We start from the raw sequence: 20,344 nt of genomic DNA on the forward strand, positions 1-20,344 counted from the left end.
TATCGACTGTCAATCTTATGTATTTTGATCAACAGATGCTGCTGCAATTTTACGTGATGTTTGCTAACACTATTTGCAATAAAAAAACTGCTTGGCGTTTGTTAACAGTCTGTCATCAATATGTTCGACATTTGATTACTGTTAACCACTCTGTCATATATTTTACCAAGATTATTGCATATTAACAAAAGTGAGCTACCATAATTGACTATAACAAAGTATGTTTTCTGTTTGCGGTTTTTCTACTAACTAATCTGTTGCCAACATTTGCAATTGTAAAAAATGTTATGAGAGATAACATAAGTTTCAAAGTAATTTTAAGTAATCTTACTATTATTCTGTGGAGAAAATGTTTTTTAAAGAACAATATTTTCTGTACCGTAGGTTTTTTGTGACGTACTTTTTCAGGACAAGGATAATGAAATGATTCGAAATTTTGTATGCAAATGTCTTGATAGCCAGACCATGTTGAGCAAGAATTTTTACGTGATTCATTTATACACGCACGCGTATGAGCGCGCGTATCCCCCCCTCCCCCCACCTCCCCCCCACACACACACTTACACATAAGGATTAGACCTCTGCTACGTCATATCTTGCACATTTATTCACGTTATTATTTTTTATATATTATTATCACGTTAGTATTTTTTCAAAGGCTTTTTTCATTCTAGCCGTGATATTAGGTACGCCATTTTGAATTTTCCAAAAGGCCAAACGGCATCGAAAAATAGACATTTCAACGAAAATTTTAAGCCCTTTTCGAACATTTTATCTCAAAAATTGAAATGGGCAGCAGGGGTGGCCTTTTTGACGGAGAATGCCCCATATATATATATATATATATATGTGTGTGTGTAAATATATAGTGACATGGCAGTTTTTCCTACCTTGCCACTTCGTTTTTCCGCTTACGCAAAGCGCAAAGTCGCGCATATGACCGGGCCGGGCATTAAACGAAAGAGCGAGATCTTTGGTGGCACTAAATCGCGTATGATTTTCTTTTATTTATTTGCGGCTTCTTTTTGTATGGAAGCGCCTTGTCGAGTGTCTCCAGGAAGCAGCAGGCGAGAGATGTCGACCGCAGCAAGAAGAAGCGGGAACTGTGAGGACTAGCGACCGCCATGCTTCCCTAGCATCTCTCTCACTCTCGCAAGTACCAATGTACGAGCTCTTGAGCAAACAATACGGATCACTGATTTTAATCTTTGATGCAGTGCTGTCTTCTTAGCGAGCAGCACTCACGTCGTGGACGTGATTTCCTATCACTTACCTGTTTAATTCTTCCTTACTCTAATTAAGAATGGCGGAGCTTTCTGAAAAAGATCGAATAACACTGTTAATGATGCGAGGATGGGGAGATCAACAAAGAGGGTATAAAACAGTAACGCGATTATTTAATGAAAATTTTCGGAATGAAAATAATAGGATCTCTAAAAGTACTGTAATCCGTACTATTCAACGTTTCGAGGACCTTGGTAGCGTTAAAAACCGCCCAAGATCTGGTCGACGTAAAACAGCAACAAATAATGATAAGGCATTAAATGTTTTACAGTCTGTCGTTGAAAATCCCCATATTTCCATCGATCGCGTTGCACAAAAACACGAAATCTCTCATGGATCTGTCAGTAAAATTTTGAAATTGAATAAATTGCATCCATACAAACTCCATTTGTGCCAAGAGTTGTCCGAAGACGATTTTGGTAAACGCATCGAATTTTGTGATCTTATGATGGAGATGATTGCCGAGGACCCTCTATTACTTAATAATATTGTTTTCTCTGATGAGGCAACATTTGATCTGACTGGAAATGTAAATAGACACAATTGTAGATACTGCAGTGACGTTAATCCTCATTGGAAAAGAGACAATCATACCCAATATCCACAAAAACTTAACGTATGGGCTGGTATTCTTAATGATAGATCAGTTGGTCCTTTCTTCATTGAAGGCAATTTGACAGCACAGGTTTACACAGTCATGCTTCGCGAACAAATTGTTCCAGCTATTCGAGACATAGCTGGTGGAAATATGGATGAAATTTATTTCCAACAGGATGGAGCTCCACCTCATTATGGTGTCATTGTCCGTCAATATTTGAAAGAGGTCTTTCAGGACAGGTGGATAGGGCGAAGGGGTCATATTGAGTGGCCACCTCGGTCTCCAGATTTGACCCCACTTGACTTTTTTTGTGAGGTTACTTGAAGTTTATGCCACCAAACCTCAAGATTTAGATGATTTAAGAGGGAGAATAACTCAAGAGGTACAACTAATACTGCCGGAAACGTACCGGAATGCGGTTTCAGCTGTTTATAACAGATTGGCACATTGACAGGCTGTTGAAGGACAACAATTTGAACATTTGTTGTGAATTGTTTGGTACAATTGAATATTTTGCCCAAGCTGACCAATTGGAATAAAATTCGCCTTAACTGGCCGGACCCACACGCCACTCTTGCCTTAACTGGCCGGACACACGCCACACTTGCCTTAACTGGCCGGACACACGCCACACTTGCCTTAACTGGCCGGACCCACACGCCACTCTTGCCTTAACTGGGTGGACCCACACTACAGTACACTGTAGCTTTTATGCCTCACAACTCGGAAAGTACTCAACGAAAATAAACTTTCTTGTAGTGTTTTGGAAAGGTCTCGAGATAAGCTACAAGAATATGCAATAAAAAGTTAGGTGTTCCATTTAAAAAAGTTAATGTAATTTCGATCTGACCTTGGCGACGCCATCCAAGGTCAAACTGATAAGATCAGTAAATAGATCTTTCTAAACCCTACAACTTTTGTCTGAAACATTTTCTTGTAAAATGCAAGGGAACGGAAATATTGGGGGGGTCCAATACTTTTTGACTACCCTGTATATATATATATATATATAAACTGCTCACCAAAAAAAGGAGTACAGTAAAAATTTAGGACAAATTTACCAAACTTAAACGCTTGTAAAACAAGAAATATTTATGATACAGGGGTGTTTCAAAAAAGGAATTAAGGCTTGAAACCAGTACTTTGAGAAATTTTTAATGCCGATTAAGTGGCATGATTAACTTGCTAATAGCCGATGATAGAACAAAAACTTGCAAAATCGATAAATAGAACGTGCAGTTTCTAGAGTTGTGTGGAGTGAAGCAACTTAATGAGGTAAAAAACGCGTAAAAGTTCGAATTTTTCCCTTCAAAATGTAATTTTGGGGAACTCGATACGATAATTTTTCGCTAAGTTATGCCAATTTGAAGAAAAATTATTTTTTACAAAATAATAATGAATTATGAATTGCAATGTCGCCGTTATCAATGCAAATCACTACAATTTTGTCCAGGACATGTTGTTGGTTTAAAAACATATCCATGTGTGTGTGTGCGTGTGCTTGTGCGTGTGCGTGCGTGCGTGTGTGCGTGCGCGCGTGTGTGTGTGTGTGTGTGTGCGCGCGCGCGCGCGCGTGTGTGTATGTGTGTGAGTGTGTTTGCATGCCACAAGGATAAGGACCCCGTGATTCGTCAATTCGACAGTATTTAAAGACTCCAAACCCTCTTTGTGGAGTGTGTGTGTGTGTGTGTGTGTGTGTGTGTGTGTGTGTATGTGTGTTTGCATACCACAAGAATAAGGACCCCGTGATTCGTTAACTCCTCTGTTGGCGGTGTCCCGAATTTGTATTACACAGTGTTCAAATACTGTCTCAAGCGGTTGTTCGGGACACCGCCAACAGAGGGCCGAGCAAAAAAGCTTTCTCGTAAGAAAAATTCGCATACAATGCTATAAATGTAATTAATGCATCCGCGGAAAGTCTAGCAGATTTTTGACTGTGCCATAATCTTTAAAGGAAATCTTCATAAACTTGTGCTGTCTCGGGAAATTTTTTTCCTTGATTTTTTCCTTTCAATATGTTTTGTGCGACTTTAAATTATAATTAATTATTTTGCCTTCAAATTACTGATTAATTTTGACGACAATAAATCCTGAAAAATCTGCCCAAGTTGTTGCTTTAATTGAAGATGGCAAAAGTCAAAGGTATGCTGCTGAAGTACTTGATTTGTCAGTGTCAACTGTGCAACGTGCTTACGGTAGGTATTTAGACACCAATTCTTTCCAGAAAAGTTCTGGTTCGGGACGACCTCAATGTACTAAATTCATTAAGAGATAGACATCAAACAGCTGTCCAAATTTAAAATAATTTAAAGAATATCCGCAACGAATGTATCCGTTAACATTGTTCGGAGAAGGTTAGAGGAACAAAATCTGTTTTCGCGTAAGCCAGCGACTATACCTTTGTTTACACGTCGTCATCGTGTAACTCGACTCAATTTTGCACATGAGCAAAGAGACAGGATTTACCCAGACTGGAGCAAAATATTTTTTAGCGATGAAAGTTGTTTTTGTCTTTATTTTCTAGATGGACAAGAACGAATTTATCTTCGCAGTGGAGAACGTATTGCAGATTGCACAGTAAATCAGAAGCGTAGCTGCAATGAAGACGGTGTACTGATTTAGGCAGGAATTTCAGCGAACGCTCATACAGATTTGTATTTTTTTGACAGGAACATGAACGCAGATGTATACGTGGAAGAAGTGCTCATTCCATACGTTGTTCCGTACGCACCCTTCATTGGAAATATTTTCTTGTTATGCAAAACAATTCTCGACCACACATTGCGAGGAAAGTGCTTGATTTTTGGATGAAATTGGCATAAACCGTCTCGATTGGCCAGCAAATAGTCCAGATTTAAATCCCATAAAACATTTATGGGACAACTTTGGTAGGAAAGTACAAAATCACGTACACCCACGGTCATCGTTTCTGTCCCTCGGAAAATTTTCCAAACTGAGTAGGCCCTATCTTTCTACATACACGCAGTTTATGATTAACGTAAAAATTATTGATTAAATGACGCTGGAACAACAGCAATACAATAATTTGATAATAGTTTGATAGTTTTTAAAAATTCATCTTTAATTTATCTTTCTTTTTTATCACGAGAAATTATTAATTTTCAAAACTTGAGTTTGCGGATTAACTTTCAAAAATTTATCGCATGTGACATAAAGGTTACTTTGCCTTTATGTCAAATGCGGTCGCATGCGGCCGATGCGGCCATAAGCTCTGACGTTACGTTAATCATGAACTGCGAGTATGTAGAAAAATAGTGACAGTTTAGAAAATTTTCCGAGGGACAGAATCGATGACCGTGGGTGTACCTGCTCCTCGAACACTGCAAAAACTTGAAAAAGTTCTCAAAAACGAGTGGAATACAATAACGCAGGATGAAATTAAAGGACTAATAAGAAGTATGCCTTATCGTATAAATAAAGAATAAAGTAATACGCGCACAAAGAGATCATACTCATTATTAGTGCACATGTGCGCGCACGCACACACACATACCACAAGGAGGGTTTGGAATTTTCAAATACTGTGGAATTGACGAACCACGGGATCCTTATCCTTGTAGTATGCAACACACACACTCACACTCACACGCGCGCGCGCGCACACACACCCACACACACACACACACACACACACACACACACACACACACCACAAGGAGAGTTTGGAGGCTTTAAATACTGTGAAATTGACGAACCACGGGGTCCTTACCTTTGTGGTATGCAAATACACGCACGCACGCACGCACGCACGCACGCAAGCACGCTCGCACGCACGCACGCACGCACGCACGCACGCACGCACGCACGCACGCACGCCCGCACGCCCGCCCGCCCGCCCGCTCGAGCGCCCGCCCGCCCGCCCGCCCGCCCGTCCGCTCGTCCGTCCGCCCGCCCGTACGCACGCACGCACGCACGCACGCACGCACGCACGCACGCACGCACGCACGCACGCACGCACGCACGCACGCACGCACACACACACACACACAGTGTTTCAGGCCGCTAGTACACCCCTATTATCTTTGTAGGATTAGGTCTAATCAAAAATATGTTAAGACAAATATTGCAGGTTTTCAAAAGATCTATTTATTGACATTATTAGTTTGATCTTGGATGGCATCACCAAGATCACATCAAAATCACATTAACTTTTTTAAACGAAACACTCTATTTTTTATTCCAAAATTTAATAGCTGCTGTCAAGAGCTTTCCAAAAACCTACAAGGAAGTTTATTTTCATTGAGTTCTTTTCAAGTTGTGAGGCTTGAAAGATACAGTGTAATGTAACTTTCAAGCGACATTACTCGGAAAGTTGTACTTAACAAATATGAACTTATTTATAATGCTTTGAAAAGTTCTTAAGATCAACTACAAGAAAATGCAATAAAAAATATAATATAATGTTAAGGAAATACGAGGTGTGTTCAAAAAGTATCGCGAATTTTGTGTTTTTTCAAAAATTATTTATTTATTCATGAATATCTATTTTGTCCCCTTCAAAGTAATCCCCATGAGATATTATACACTTGTGCCAATGGTTTTTCCAATCTTCGAAGCACTTCAAAAAATCATTTTTTTTATCTTGTTCAGCTCCTCCTTCGATGCCGTCTTTATCTCGTCAAGCGTAGCGTAACGTCGTCCTTTCATGGGCCTCTTCAGTTTAGGGAACAAGAAAAAGTCACAGGGGGCCAGATCTGGGGAATACGGTGGCTGCGGCATCATTAGTGTGTTGTTTTTGGCCAAAAAGTCGCGCACAAGCAACGATGTGTGAGCAGGGGCGTTTGGTACGAATTTCGCGGCGACCCGTCTCATGCCCAAATCATTGATAAAAATCGAATGGCACGAGCCAATCGATATGTTTAGGTCCTCAGCAACTTCTCTAACGGTGATTCGACGATTGGCCAATACCATTTCCTCCACTTCATTAATTTTTTCGTCTGTTGTTGAAGTGCTCGGGCGTCCGGAACGCTCTTCGTCGTTCACATCTTCTCGGCCTTCTGAGAACATTTTGTACCACCGATAAACGTTGCTTCGGTCCAAGGTAGCTTCTCCGTATGCCACAGTCAACATTCGGAATGCATCCGCGCACTTAATTTCGTTTTTCACACAAAATTTGATACAGGTTCTTTGATCCATTTTTTTGAATAGGTAAAAATCGAAGACGATCCAAAACACGTGCAAGCAAAGCAGCTGTCAACAATTAAGTGAACATTCAAAATGGCCGAGCTTGTCGGCATAAGTGAGAGACATGAGTACCAACATAACGCCACAAAAAGATCGAAATTCGAATTAACAAATATGAACTTATTTATAATGCTTTGAAAAGTTCTTAAGATCAACTACAAGAAAATGCAATAAAAAATATAATATAATGTTAAGGAAATATCGATATTATTTAATTAAGCAACTACTGATACTCTAACCTTATACCTTTTATTGAATTTTTTTAGTCGATTTTGAGAACTTTTAAAAATACGGTAGTTATTTACTATAGGGGACCCATCTCCAATCATGTTGATCTTGACCTTGTTGATATGTTATAGAGGCAAGAATGCTGTACAACTTTTCCTTATAAATTAATTAACGATTTCCTACAGATTCCGAGATATACTTAGAGAAAGAAAAAACAATTTCTTTTTTATTATTTCAGAAAATATTCAATAAAGAATAAAATGTAAAATAAATGTCAAATAAAAAATAAAGTTTATAAAATATTCTATAAATAAAGTTCTATATATATTTTACTTAACTCCAATACTTCAGTCATTGTCATCAAAAAACTATTTTTAAAAAACTCTGAAAAATTCAAATTTTTATATGTCTGCAGAGAACGCGTGGGCGGGGGAAAGGCTCCGCTTATTCCCTTGCACCCCCGCCCCGTATATTTCCTAACCCAACCCAACTCTATTTTAATTACAATTTGAATAATTTCAAATCTAATATCGCTACGTAATCAATTGGATATCCTTTGCCAAATTATAACTTAAATAGAGTTAGGTTGGTTTAGAAAAAATACGAAAGATGGTTTAGAGAAAAGGGCGGAACCCTTGCTCTGCCAACACGTTCTTTGTACAATATGGGTTTTTGACTTTCCACGCAAAACAAATTCCTCATTAAGTGTGTGAATATATGTGTCATTATTACTGAAAATAAATTATTAATGAAAATAAAAATACTTATTTTACAATGAGTGACAATGAAACTCTAAAGAAAACAATCATTTTAAAACAGTTTTTTTATTATAACGACTAAAGTATTGAATTTAGATAAAGTATGTATATGACTTTTTTTGTAAAACTTATCACAAGTTTTTGTTTGATCCATTTTTGCAAAATAAATATTTTCTGTAATAATTAAAAAAAAACTGTTTTTTTTCTCTAAGTATATCTTGAAAACTATACTAGAGCGTCAATTAATTTGTAAGAAAAAATTGTTCAGTATCTTTGCCTCTATAACATATTTCTAGGTCAACATAATTGGAACTGGGTCTTTTATAGTAAATAATTACCCAAAACACTGTAAATAAGTTTATTTTTGTTAAATACTTTTTGAATTATGACGCCTGAAAGTTACAGAACATTATAGCTTTCAAGCCTCACAACTCGGAAAGTACTGAACAAAAACAAACTTTTTTGTACGGTTTTGGAAAGCTTTTAACACCCGTTATTAGATCTGAAATAAAAAATAAGATGTTATTTAAAAAAGTTAATGTGATTTTGATGTGACCTTGGCGACGTCATCCAAGGTCAAACTGATAAGAACAATAAATAGATTTTTGAAAACTCTACAACTTTTGTCTAAACACATTTTTGATTGGACCTAATCCTACGAAGATGAAGGAGGTGTACGTGTGGTTTGATACACCCTGTATATGTGTATATAGTAGGACATATAACGTGATACTCCTATAACGCAAACTAAAAATTGAGCTACTGTAGAACGCGATTAGAAAGAAAGAGTATTTACTCAGTATTTATCTAATTCTAACACGTTGTTTAAAATAGAATAAATTGCGTGTCATTTTCAATTATATTGTAGTAAAAAAATGATTATTTAGTTCTAACACATTGTTTAAAATAGAACAAATTAGATATTATTTTCTGTTATATTAAAAAAAAGTATTAATTTAATTCTAACTTTTTGTGTCATTGGTTTTGTATAACGTGAGATTCTTATAGCATGGAACGCATTTTTCACATTATAGAGGATTCTACGTATACCACCTTGATCAAAAAATTCTTGGAATTACTACCCGGCAATGCTCCAAGTCAGCTGATTTAAATTTTGTTTTTTTTTTGCTTAGGTTGCCACATCCATCATTGACATTTCCATCAAATTTTATTGCCAGCTTGACATTTGTAAAAGTTACGCCATCTTGAGTATATCTACCTCTGTGCGAGCTTTTGATTTTTTACGGTTTTTAAAAATGGAGTTGAATTTGCAACAACGAGTTTGTATTAAATTTTGCGTTAAAAATGGATTCAATGGTGCAAAAACCTTAGGAAATTGTTTTGATAATGAAACTCTAAAGGAAAGAACCATATACGAGTGGCATAAACGTTTTAGAAGTGATCGGGAGTGCGTCGAGGATGACAAACGCAGTTGCAGGCCGTCGACATCGAAAACCGACAAAAACATCAATAAAGTGAGAGAAATGTTGATCAATAACCGCAAATTAATGTTTAGAGAGCTGGTAGAGGACTTAAACATTGCTTGTGGATCTGTTCAGGACATTGTGGTTAATGGTTTAGGTTTGCGCTGTGTTACTGAAAAATTGGTTCCGAAGGACATGTATTTTGAAAAAGAAACTGCGTTGACATCGCCAAAGACCATGATTTCCAAGATTGAATCTCACCCAACATTCATCAAACGCATCGTTACTGGAGACGAGACGTGGGTTTATGAGTACGAGACGCAATCCAGTTATCAACCGAGTGAAGGAGAGCTCCGAATAAGTCAAGACCAAAAAGACCACGTTGTTTTCCACAACAATTGTGCGAAATTTATCTCGTTGATGAACGCGTGGTAAACATGTACAATTCTAAATAAACAGTGTTTATACCAATGCACCCGATACTTCATTATTACAAGCGCCATCCACTATCCCGACACGCATGCACGGACGCATAATATCTATGCCAGGCATTTTATGCACAAGTCGAGTACTGGACTTCCGAGGATCGGAAAACCGAGAAGTGTAGACCAGAGTCAGTGCCGATGGACACTGCAGATACCTAAAACATCGTTACAGGTCAGCGAAATTGTGCGTTCGTACCAAAATTAACCTCTCTCGTTCTCCGGTTAAGAACGAGTAGCGAGCGTAATTTCGAGGGTAGCTTGCCAACCGTTCAAAAAAAAACCTGGTTTTCGAGTCTATTCACGCGTCCACAATCCGCACCCAGTCACAACCATAGTACCAAAGCTTTCGCTGATAAAGTCACAATATATTAAAGAGCATAACCGCTTGGTTGAATGTATTTCCTAACCAATTCTCTTTATCACTGACATTGTCATTTGTATAAACTTTCACATAAGAATAAACTTTTGTCTACTCAGTCACCCTCAATGTTATTTTCCCTCACGTCAAATTTTGAAAAACAACTAACGGACGCGTTAAGTCTATCTCAACATCGTTAAATACTATAATGCACCAATGAGTTGAATTGCATATGATGTACTGTAGTCCAAAATTCTCGGTTTCTTCGCGTTTCATTTCTTATTATTTTCCGTTTATAATCCACAGGTTTTTTTTCACTAAAACTATATCTTTCTTATGTCTGTTTGAATTTTTTCTGCTATCAGATTTACAACCCAAAGCTAGCTCCTCCTATTTGGATCTAATAATATATTTTAGTTTGATTTCAATATGACAATAAAATATTAATCCATAACTTTTAAAATGATAACACTGCTCTATTTAATAATTGTGCGCATTATTTTAAAAAACAATTAAAAACATTCTCTCAATCAAAATTATTAAGAAAGAACCTGTAGAATTTTTAAATGTCATTTTAGTATTTTTTAATCCTCGCTTTTAGTTGTCTTTTTGTCTAGTCCACATGACTGGCTTATAACCTGCAGCCGACTGTAAAATAATAAAAATTAAAACACAAAAAAATCGAAAATTTTGGATTGCAACATAAAGACACTATGCGCAATTTAGGCAACTCATTGGTGCATCATAGTATTTAATAATTTTCAGGTAGACTTAAGGGGATGCTAAAGTGACCGGCGAACTCAATCGAGGTCGGTCTAGACTCTAATGGTTCTGCGACATCTGCGGCCCTCCGTGGAATTAAATGCGACATCTGCGGATCTCTGCAGAACTAAAAATGATAAATATCGATAATACCAACATTTTTACCGACATTTATCATATAAGCGTCGTTTTTCTTCTATTTTCACTTAAGCTCTATTAGACAGATACTCTATTTCTTTTTGTTACATAACAAAAAGAGAAGAGAAGAAGTACAATGAAGTACAGCGTTTTATAAAAATTATATGCGTATGATAAATATTTATAGTATTGTGTCATAATTAGCAAGTTCAAACGCCTCCGATATTTGGTTATAACTATTTACAGCACAATGTACAGCTGTAGCATTTTGTTATAAACAACCAGTACACGATAAATGCCCCTGGCAAAAAATTAGAAAGTCAGCACACAATAAATGCATCTGACATTTGGTTATAACTATCCGCAGCACGATTTACAGCTGTGGCATTTTGTTATAACAAGCCAGCTCACAAAACGCCTCTGACAATAATCAAAAATTGTTTATAACTATCCACAACACGATTTATAGCTGTGGCATTTTGTTATAACAAGCCAGCTCACAAAACGCCTCTGGCAGTAATTACAAATGTAATTATAATTAGAATGGTTTACCGGTCTACAGAGAAAGAAACCTTTTGATATCTCATTATAGGTTTCTTACATAACGTAGTTCGTCCTTGCAGACGATACGGCGGCTTCCCGTTGTCCTCCGCTGCCGCTACCGTTGTCGTAGTCGTTCACTAGCTATTATCACCAGCACTAACGAGGACGACGACGACGACGACGACGACGACGACGACGACGACGACGACGACGACGACGACGACGACGACGATAACGATGACGATGACGATGTCGCCGTCGCCGCTGCTGTGGTCGTCCACTATTATCACTATCACTGACGACAACGACAACGACGACGGTGACGACGTCGCCATTGCCGCTGCCGCTACCATTGTCGTAGTTCACTAGCTATTATCACCAGCACTAACGACGACGACGACGGCGACAACGACGAGGACGACGTTGCCCTTACCGTTGTCGTGGTCGCCCACTATTGTGGTACAAACTGACTACTGCCTCTACATTATAACCTCAAACTATTGCGCGGGCACGATACGGTGAATGCGAGTGACCACGAGTGACAACGCGCCACGATGGAGACAAGAAAGACAGGAAAGAGACAGAGAGAGACAGACAGAAAGAGAGAGAGAGAGAGAGAGAGACACGATACGCAGGAGTACGCGCGGAGTAAATTATCTTGACCCACAAGCCGTACCATGCAACGATAACAACTGTATTGTCTAAACGTTTATTTCACTGCGGGTTACTCACGAAGACTCGGACGTACGTGTAAAAAGAACTTTACCCGTGACAAACGACATGAAGCACACCGCAAAGATGCCATCAGATGCCATACTACTAAAGTGGCAGTATACGCTCGTGTGTTGCGGCAGTAGGATTGTAATTTTCATACAAATTGTAATACAATTCAGACATTCTTGAGAAAATAGTAAAATACTTTTAGCACCTATAGTACCGTTACAAAAGAAGACGTGTCAAGTTGGGCATGTAGCTCTATAGTAAAATGCGTGGCTTATACGCCGAAAGTTTCCAGGTTCGATCCCTCAGGACAATTTTTTTTTGTAAATTTAGTATTGAAAAAAATAAAGAAATTAAAAAATGCTGTTTTATTATTAATTAAATTGAAATTGGACACAAAACATATGTAAAAATTGTAACACTTATTTTGACGTTCAAACACTCATTGTTAATTTTCATGGCAAATATACACTACTCAAAAGAAAATAGGGAACACTTTCCAGACACCAAAAATTAGGCTATTTTCAAATGACTGTAACTCGGTGAAAAATCATCGTAGATAAAAAATAAAAAAAGCATTTTGAAGCTTGAAGTTCCAACTTTAACGCTCTATCAGCAGATTTTCAAAATTCTTTTAACTTCCTTGTCTTATGCAGTAAAAAAGCACACCCTGTTTTGTTCCTTAAAATTTCGTATTTTTGACACTTTGCAGCTCGACCAACAAATTTTTTTCGAACAATTCAAGTAAAGCTTCATAAACTACAACATTTTGCCTACAAAATGCTTTTTTTAAAATTTCTCTACGATTTTTTTTGACCGAGTTACGCTACTTTGAAGCTAAACCTGCATTTTTTACAAATGATATCCGTACTCCGTGAAAAATCATCGTAGACAAAAAATCAAAAAACCATTTTAAAGCTCGAAGTTCCAGCTTTAACATGCTGTTAATGGTTTTCAAAAATTTTCTCAATTTCTTAGTACTATGCCCCAAAAAAGATACACTGTTTTTTCCTTAAAATAACGTATTTTTAACAGCCTGTAGCTCAATAAAAAAATTTTTCTCGACAAATCCAATGCAAGTGCCATAAAGCATGACATTTTCTCTACAAAATGCTTTTTTTAAAGTTTTCTCTACGATTTTTTTTGACCGAGTTACAAGACTTTGAAGATATACATTTTTTACAGTACATTTTTCCGAAAAATGACGTCTACCGCCGACATTAGCATTACCCAATGTGCACCACGTGGAGGTTGTCGGTCGGATTTTTGCACATCGTGTGTGTGTGTGTGAGAGAGAGAGTGTGTGTGTGTGTGTGTGTGTGTGTGTGTGTGTGTGTGTGTGTGTGTGTGTGTGTGTGTGTGTGTGTGTGTGTGTGTGTGTGTGTGTGTGTGTGTGTGTGTGTGTGTGTGTGTGTGTGTGTGTATGTATCACAGCAGAGATAAGGACCCCGCAGTTCGTCACTTCGGCAGTATTTAATGACTCCAAACCCTCTCTGCTGTGTGTGTATGCGCTCGCGCGCATGAGAGTTCAATAGTGTGTATTTCCTCCTCTCTGATCAATTACTGCTTGCAAGCGTTCTCGCATATTTATACATCTTGCAATACGATCTTGCGGAATGTTGTGCCAAATTTCCGTTAAAATTTCTCCCAATTCTTCTAAATTTCGCGGCTGTTCCTCGCGACGCCTTAATCGTCGTTCCATTTCATCCCAAATGTGCTCGATTGGATTTAAGTCCGGGCTATTGGCGGGATGATTTAACAGTCTAATTGCGTGTCGTTGAAAAAAACGTCGCGTTATATTCGCCGTATGAGGTCGAGCGTTGAGCTGCATAAAAATAAAGTTCCGACAGGTTCGATTTAATAGCAAAACGTGTGGTCGTAGAATATCGTTGATATAACGAACACCCGTCATTGCCGGAGGTGGCAGGATCACTAGATCACTTCGTCTTGTAAGTGATATACACCCCCACACCATCACGGAACCGCCGTTGTAGGATCGTATTGGCATAACGCAACGTCGATCATAGCGTTCATTTCGTCGACGCCAAGTACGTATACGAGCATCATTGCCATAAAGGCAAAAACGTGATTCGTCGGAGAAATATACATTTCTCCATTCCCTAGCGGTCCAATTTATGTGATCGCGCGCAAATTGATAACGTACTTGGCGATGTACGAGTGTGAGTCTTGGTACTTGTGCACGAACACGAGAACGAAGACCGGCTTCTCTCAAACGGTTGCGAATTGTTTGTTCGCACACATGGCGCAAATGAATGTCATTACGAATGTTTCTTGCGGTAATTATTCGTCTTTCTAATGCATAACGAACAATGGCTCGATCTTATCTATTTGTCGTTAATCGAGAACGACCACTACCTTCACGTCTCGTGTAATTTCCCGTGTCTTGATATCGCAACCAAGCTCTACTCACTACGGACACAGATGCACCAATATCTTGCGCCACATAACGCATACTAAAACTTTGTTGCAAAAGCGCAATTATGCGTGCAACTTCTACGGCCGATAAATGTCTACGCGGCATTTTGAAAATTCCGTGTCGCTTATCACACTGCGAGAATCGCCAGCGTACTAAACAAAATTTTATTGTATTGAGCATGCAATGTTTACATATGGTCATCTTTGTCTAAAAAGAGATTTTTTTTAGACTAAGACGACTATATGTTTACAGTTCACAGGATTGGAGAAATGTATATTTCTCCGACGAATCATGTTTTTGCCTTTATGGCAATGATGCTCGTATACGTACTTGGCATCGACGAAATGAACGCTATGATCGACGTTGCGTTATGCCAATACGATCCTACAACGGCGGTTCCGTGATGGTGTGGGGGTGTATATCACTTACAAGACGAAGTGATCTAGTGATCCTGCCACCTCCGGCAATGACGGGTGTTCGTTATATCAACGATATTCTACGACCACACGTTTTGCTATTAAATCGAACCTGTCGGAACTTTATTTTTATGCAGCTCAACGCTCGACCTCATACGGCGAATATAACGCGACGTTTTTTTCAACGACACGCAATTAGACTGTTAAATCATCCCGCCAATAGCCCGGACTTAAATCCAATCGAGCACATTTGGGATGAAATGGAACGACGATTAAGGCGTCGCGAGGAACAGCCGCGAAATTTAGAAGAATTGGGAGAAATTTTAACGGAAATTTGGCACAACATTCCGCAAGATCGTATTGCAAGATGTATAAATATGCGAGAACGCTTGCAAGCAGTAATTGATCAGAGAGGAGGAAATACACACTATTGAACTCTCATGCGCGCGAGCGCATACACACACAGCAGAGAGGGTTTGGAGTCATTAAATACTGCAGAAGTGACGAACTGCGGGGTCCTTATCTCTGCTGTGATACATACACACACACACACACACACACACTCACACACACACACACGATGTGCAAAAATCCGACCGACAACCTCCACGTGGTGCACATTGGGTAATGCTAATGTCGGCGGTAGACGTCATTTTTCGGAAAAATGTACTGTAAAAAATATATATCTTCAAAGTCTTGTAACTGGTCAAAAAAAATCGTAGAGAAAACTTTAAAAAAAGCATTTTGTAGAGAAAATGTCATACTTTATGGCACTTGCATTGGATTTGTCGAGAAAAATTTTTTTATTGAGCTACAGGCTGTTAAAAATACGTTATTTTAAGGAAAAAACAGTGTATCTTTTTTGGGGCATAGTACTAAGAAATTGAGAAAATTTTTGAAAACCATTAACAGCATGTTAAAGCTGGAACTTCGAGCTTTAAAATGGTTTTTTGATTTTTTGTCTACGATGATTTTTCACGGAGTACGGATATCATTTGTAAAAAATGCAGGTTTAGCTTCAAAGTAGCGTAACTCGGTCAAAAAAAATCGTAGAGAAATTTTAAAAAAAGCATTTTGTAGGCAAAATGTTGTAGTTTATGAAGCTTTACTTGAATTGTTCGAAAAAAATTTGTTGGTCGAGCTGCAAAGTGTCAAAAATACGAAATTTTAAGGAACAAAACAGGGTGTGCTTTTTTACTGCATAAGACAAGGAAGTTAAAAGAATTTTGAAAATCTGCTGATAGAGCGTTAAAGTTGGAACTTCAAGCTTCAAAATGCTTTTTTTATTTTTTATCTACGATGATTTTTCACCGAGTTACAGTCATTTGAAAATAGCCTAATTTTTGGTGTCTGGAAAGTGTTCCCTATTTTCTTTTGAGTAGTGTATATATATATATATATATATATATATATATATTTGAAGAATGTGACAAATGAAATCACAGATATTGTAAAAATTGTAAAAAAAAATTATTCTTTATACATATGTACATATAATTATTTATAATGTACGTAAAATTATATAAAAGTTAGTGGGATTTTTTAAAATTGTTACATGTATTTTTTAAACTATTTTTAATTATTTAACACTAAGTAAGTCATTATGATAAAATATTAGAAAATTAAAAAATGCTCTTCCATTACCAATCGAATTAAAATTTAAAGAGCACGAAAGATGTATTTGCCACGAAAATTTACAATGAGTGTTTGAACGTCAAAAGAAGTGTTACAATTTTTACATATGTTCTGTGTCCAATTTCCATTTAATTAATAAAAAAAAGCATTTTTTAATTTCTTTACTTTTTTCAATACTAAATTGTAATATATGTCATACTGCAATATTCTCACAATGGTAATTTTGAAAGAATTAAGCATTTTTGAAAACATGTATATGGATTATATTCATAAGTGTTTCATCCATAACGCAGCTATATTTTTTTCAATTTTTTTCTAATTTTGTAAATATATCATGATATAAAATTGATATACAGGGTGTCCGTCCATAAATGTCCGAGCAAATATCTCGTAACTGGTTGAAGTTAGAAGAAAGTTTAATAAGGAAAATTTACATGGTTTTTAGTCGGCTACAAAATGCACGTAAAGAAATTTTTTTTACTCGTCACCTTTTTGAGTTATGAAGGTCAATGTAGGTTTTTTAAATGGGTACCTATAATTTTTTTTGCATATTTACACAGTAGAAGTAATTTTCAATCAAAATTATATTAGGAAAAAAATTGCTACGACGCATCGTTTACGAGATAATCGGCATGCAAAGTATTAAAGTAATAATTTGGATCGAGTATTGTTGAACAAATTTGGAATATCAAATAGGTTGAGAAAGTAAACATTGTTTTATCATGAAATATTTATTAACAAATTAATTAAGAAATGGTTCGAAATTGTTACCATCATGATCGATACAGCATTCAACGCGTTTTATAATGTTTCTTATTGTTAACTGCAGCATTTCTGTTGTAATACTTTCAACAGCTCTAGTGATTTTATGTCGTAAATCTTCTTCATTTTCAGGAATAGTTGCATAAACAATATCCTTAATATACCCGCAAAGGAAAAAATCGCAAGGTGTCAAGTCCGGAGATCTCGGTGGCCATCGTACAGGACCATTAGTACCCATCCAACAATTAGGAAATCTATTATTTAAAAAGTTAATTACAGCACGTGTATTGTGTGCTGGAGCACCATCTTGTTGAAAAATAATATTTCGAAAAACTGATAATGGAAGATCGCGTAAATAATCTGAGAAAGTTGTTTGCAAGAATTCCAAGTATTTGTCACCATTAAGATGACCATGGAAAAAGAAAGGTCCAATAATTTTTGTTCCGATGATTCCGCACCATACGTTCACCGAAAATCTGCGAGAAAAACCTTTATCTCTTTTCGCATGTGGATTCACATCGGACCAAGTATGCACGTTATGTCGATTTTCCATACCACAATTGGAAAAACAAGATTCATCAGACCATAATATTTTATTAAGAAAACCAAAGTCAGTGCGATAATTAACTCGAAGCCAGTGGCAGAACATTAATCGGCGATCTGCATCTCCTTCATGTAAAGCTTGTACTAAATTATCACGAAACGGTTTGAATTTGAATTTTTTTAGTACAGCGTATACGTAACTTTTCGATAATTCTAAATTACGTGCTACTGTTCTTATGGATGTACGTCTGTTTTCAATAAAACTTAATAGCACACTTGTCTCTTTTTCTTCATCTGTTTGGATTGTACGTCGTTGTCTTGTTAGCGATCCTGTTTGACGCAATTGATCTTCAATTCGTCGAAATGTACGATTATTTGGTATTCTTCGTTCTGGATATTTTTGTTGATAAAGTAATCGTGCTTCATTTTCATTACGCATACTTAAATACCAGATCTCGAGCATATCACACTTTTCCGTAATTGTAAACATTGTTCTCACGCGCTCGTATGTAGACGATTGACTAACAGACTCATACTACCCTGTAATTCATATTACGTGCTATACAAATACTTTATTTACAAATCAAACAGTCGTGTATTTTGAAAAGTTGAAGGTCAGCGATCCTGTTCGATATAACAGACTTCATACGAGCGCGTGAGAACAATGTTTACAATTACGGAAAAGTGTGATATGCTCGAGATGTGGTATTACAACAGAAGTTAGGGGTATATTAAGGATATTGTTTATGCAACTATTCCTGAAAATGAAGAAGATTTACGACATAAAATCACTAGAGCTGTTGAAAGTATTACAACAGAAATGCTGCAGTTAACAATAAGAAACATTATAAAACGCGTTAAATGCTGTATCGATCATGATGGTAACAATTTCGAACCATTTCTTAATTAATTTGTTAATAAATATTTCATGAAAAAACAATGTTTACTTTCTCAACCTATTTGATATTCCAAATTTGTTCAACAATACTCGATCCAAATTATTACTTTAATACTTTGCATGCCGATTATCTCGTAAACGATGCGTCGTAGCAATTTTTTTCCTAATATAATTTTGATTGAAAATTACCTCTACTATGTAAATATGCAAAAAAAATTATAGGTACCCATTTAAAAAACCTACATTGACCTTCATAACTCAAAAAGGTGACGAGTAAAAAAAATTTCTTTACGTGCATTTTGTAGCCAACTAAAAACCATGTAAATTTTCCTTATTAAACTTTCTTCTAACTTCAACCAGTTACGAGATATTTGCTCGGACATTTATGGACGGACACCCTGTATAAGTAAAAAACGTATATAGAATAATACGTTGCGTGCGCGCGCGTTGCAACTCTGATCCGCGACACGAAAATTTGAAATCGTTTCGCTAAGTTGTGCAATGTTGCCGGCTTGTGCAGTGTTGCCGTCTTGTAACGAGAGAAATCAAGAACGCTCGAGACAGAAGAGGATAGGTCGAGAAGAATAAACTGCTTGAGAAAGAAAAAGACAGTAGAGCTCCTCACGCATCTTTCTTACTTGACGCTGGGTCGAGAGAGAAAGCATGATGTGACGTAGACTTATGACAACTGCGGTGTCCTCGTCGTCACGGATGTCGATCGAGTACACGTGTATTGGTCGACGACAGTTAGCGTACACGGAGCGCCGTTCTAGGCGCTTTGTTGCATCCTATTGGGTTTTTCTACTAAAAAATATTCTCGTTTTTATTGGCGATGGGACAAAAATTTTGCAATATTGCGGGGACTCAGTGATCCCTAATCCAAAATTTCATGATTATGTAGTATTCATTCGTAAATTTACTACATACAGCAAAACCATAGAACCGGTTATTTAGGCATTCTCGAGAAAATAATAAAATATTTCTAGCACCTATAGTAACATTACGAAGAAGAATTACTAGTTAGCTGCATAGCATGCGTGGAAAAACATTGACTACTATGCTCGAGTTTCCAGAGTCGATCCTGAGAATAAGAATAATTTTTTTTTATAAATTTTCTATTTAAAAAAATCAAGAAATTCAAAACTGCTCT

The 20,344-nt window shown here is 37.1% G+C and overlaps 2 protein-coding genes across 2 annotated transcripts in view; one reads left to right on the forward strand and one right to left on the reverse strand.

The window, feature by feature from the left end:
• LOC120357934 (insulin-like growth factor-binding protein complex acid labile subunit) overlaps positions 1-20,344 on the reverse strand; it is a 603,658-nt gene that overhangs the window by 15,215 nt on the left and 568,099 nt on the right. The gene's annotated exons all lie outside the window — the stretch shown is intronic.
• On the forward strand, positions 9,507-9,985 carry LOC113004859. Its single transcript, XM_026139437.2, has one exon. It carries the CDS (start codon positions 9,558-9,560, stop codon positions 9,930-9,932), a length of 375 nt encoding a protein of 124 aa, XP_025995222.2. The 5' UTR covers positions 9,507-9,557; the 3' UTR covers positions 9,933-9,985.

This window comes from Solenopsis invicta, chromosome 5, assembly GCF_016802725.1.
Source record: "Solenopsis invicta isolate M01_SB chromosome 5, UNIL_Sinv_3.0, whole genome shotgun sequence".
Classification (NCBI taxonomy): domain Eukaryota; kingdom Metazoa; phylum Arthropoda; class Insecta; order Hymenoptera; family Formicidae; genus Solenopsis; species Solenopsis invicta.

Bases quoted from the DNA above. Each gene is read 5' to 3' on its own strand.
- LOC113004859 (XM_026139437.2), top strand. From the start codon at position 9,558: ATGTTGATCAATAACCGCAAATTAATGTTTAGAGAGCTGGTAGAGGAC.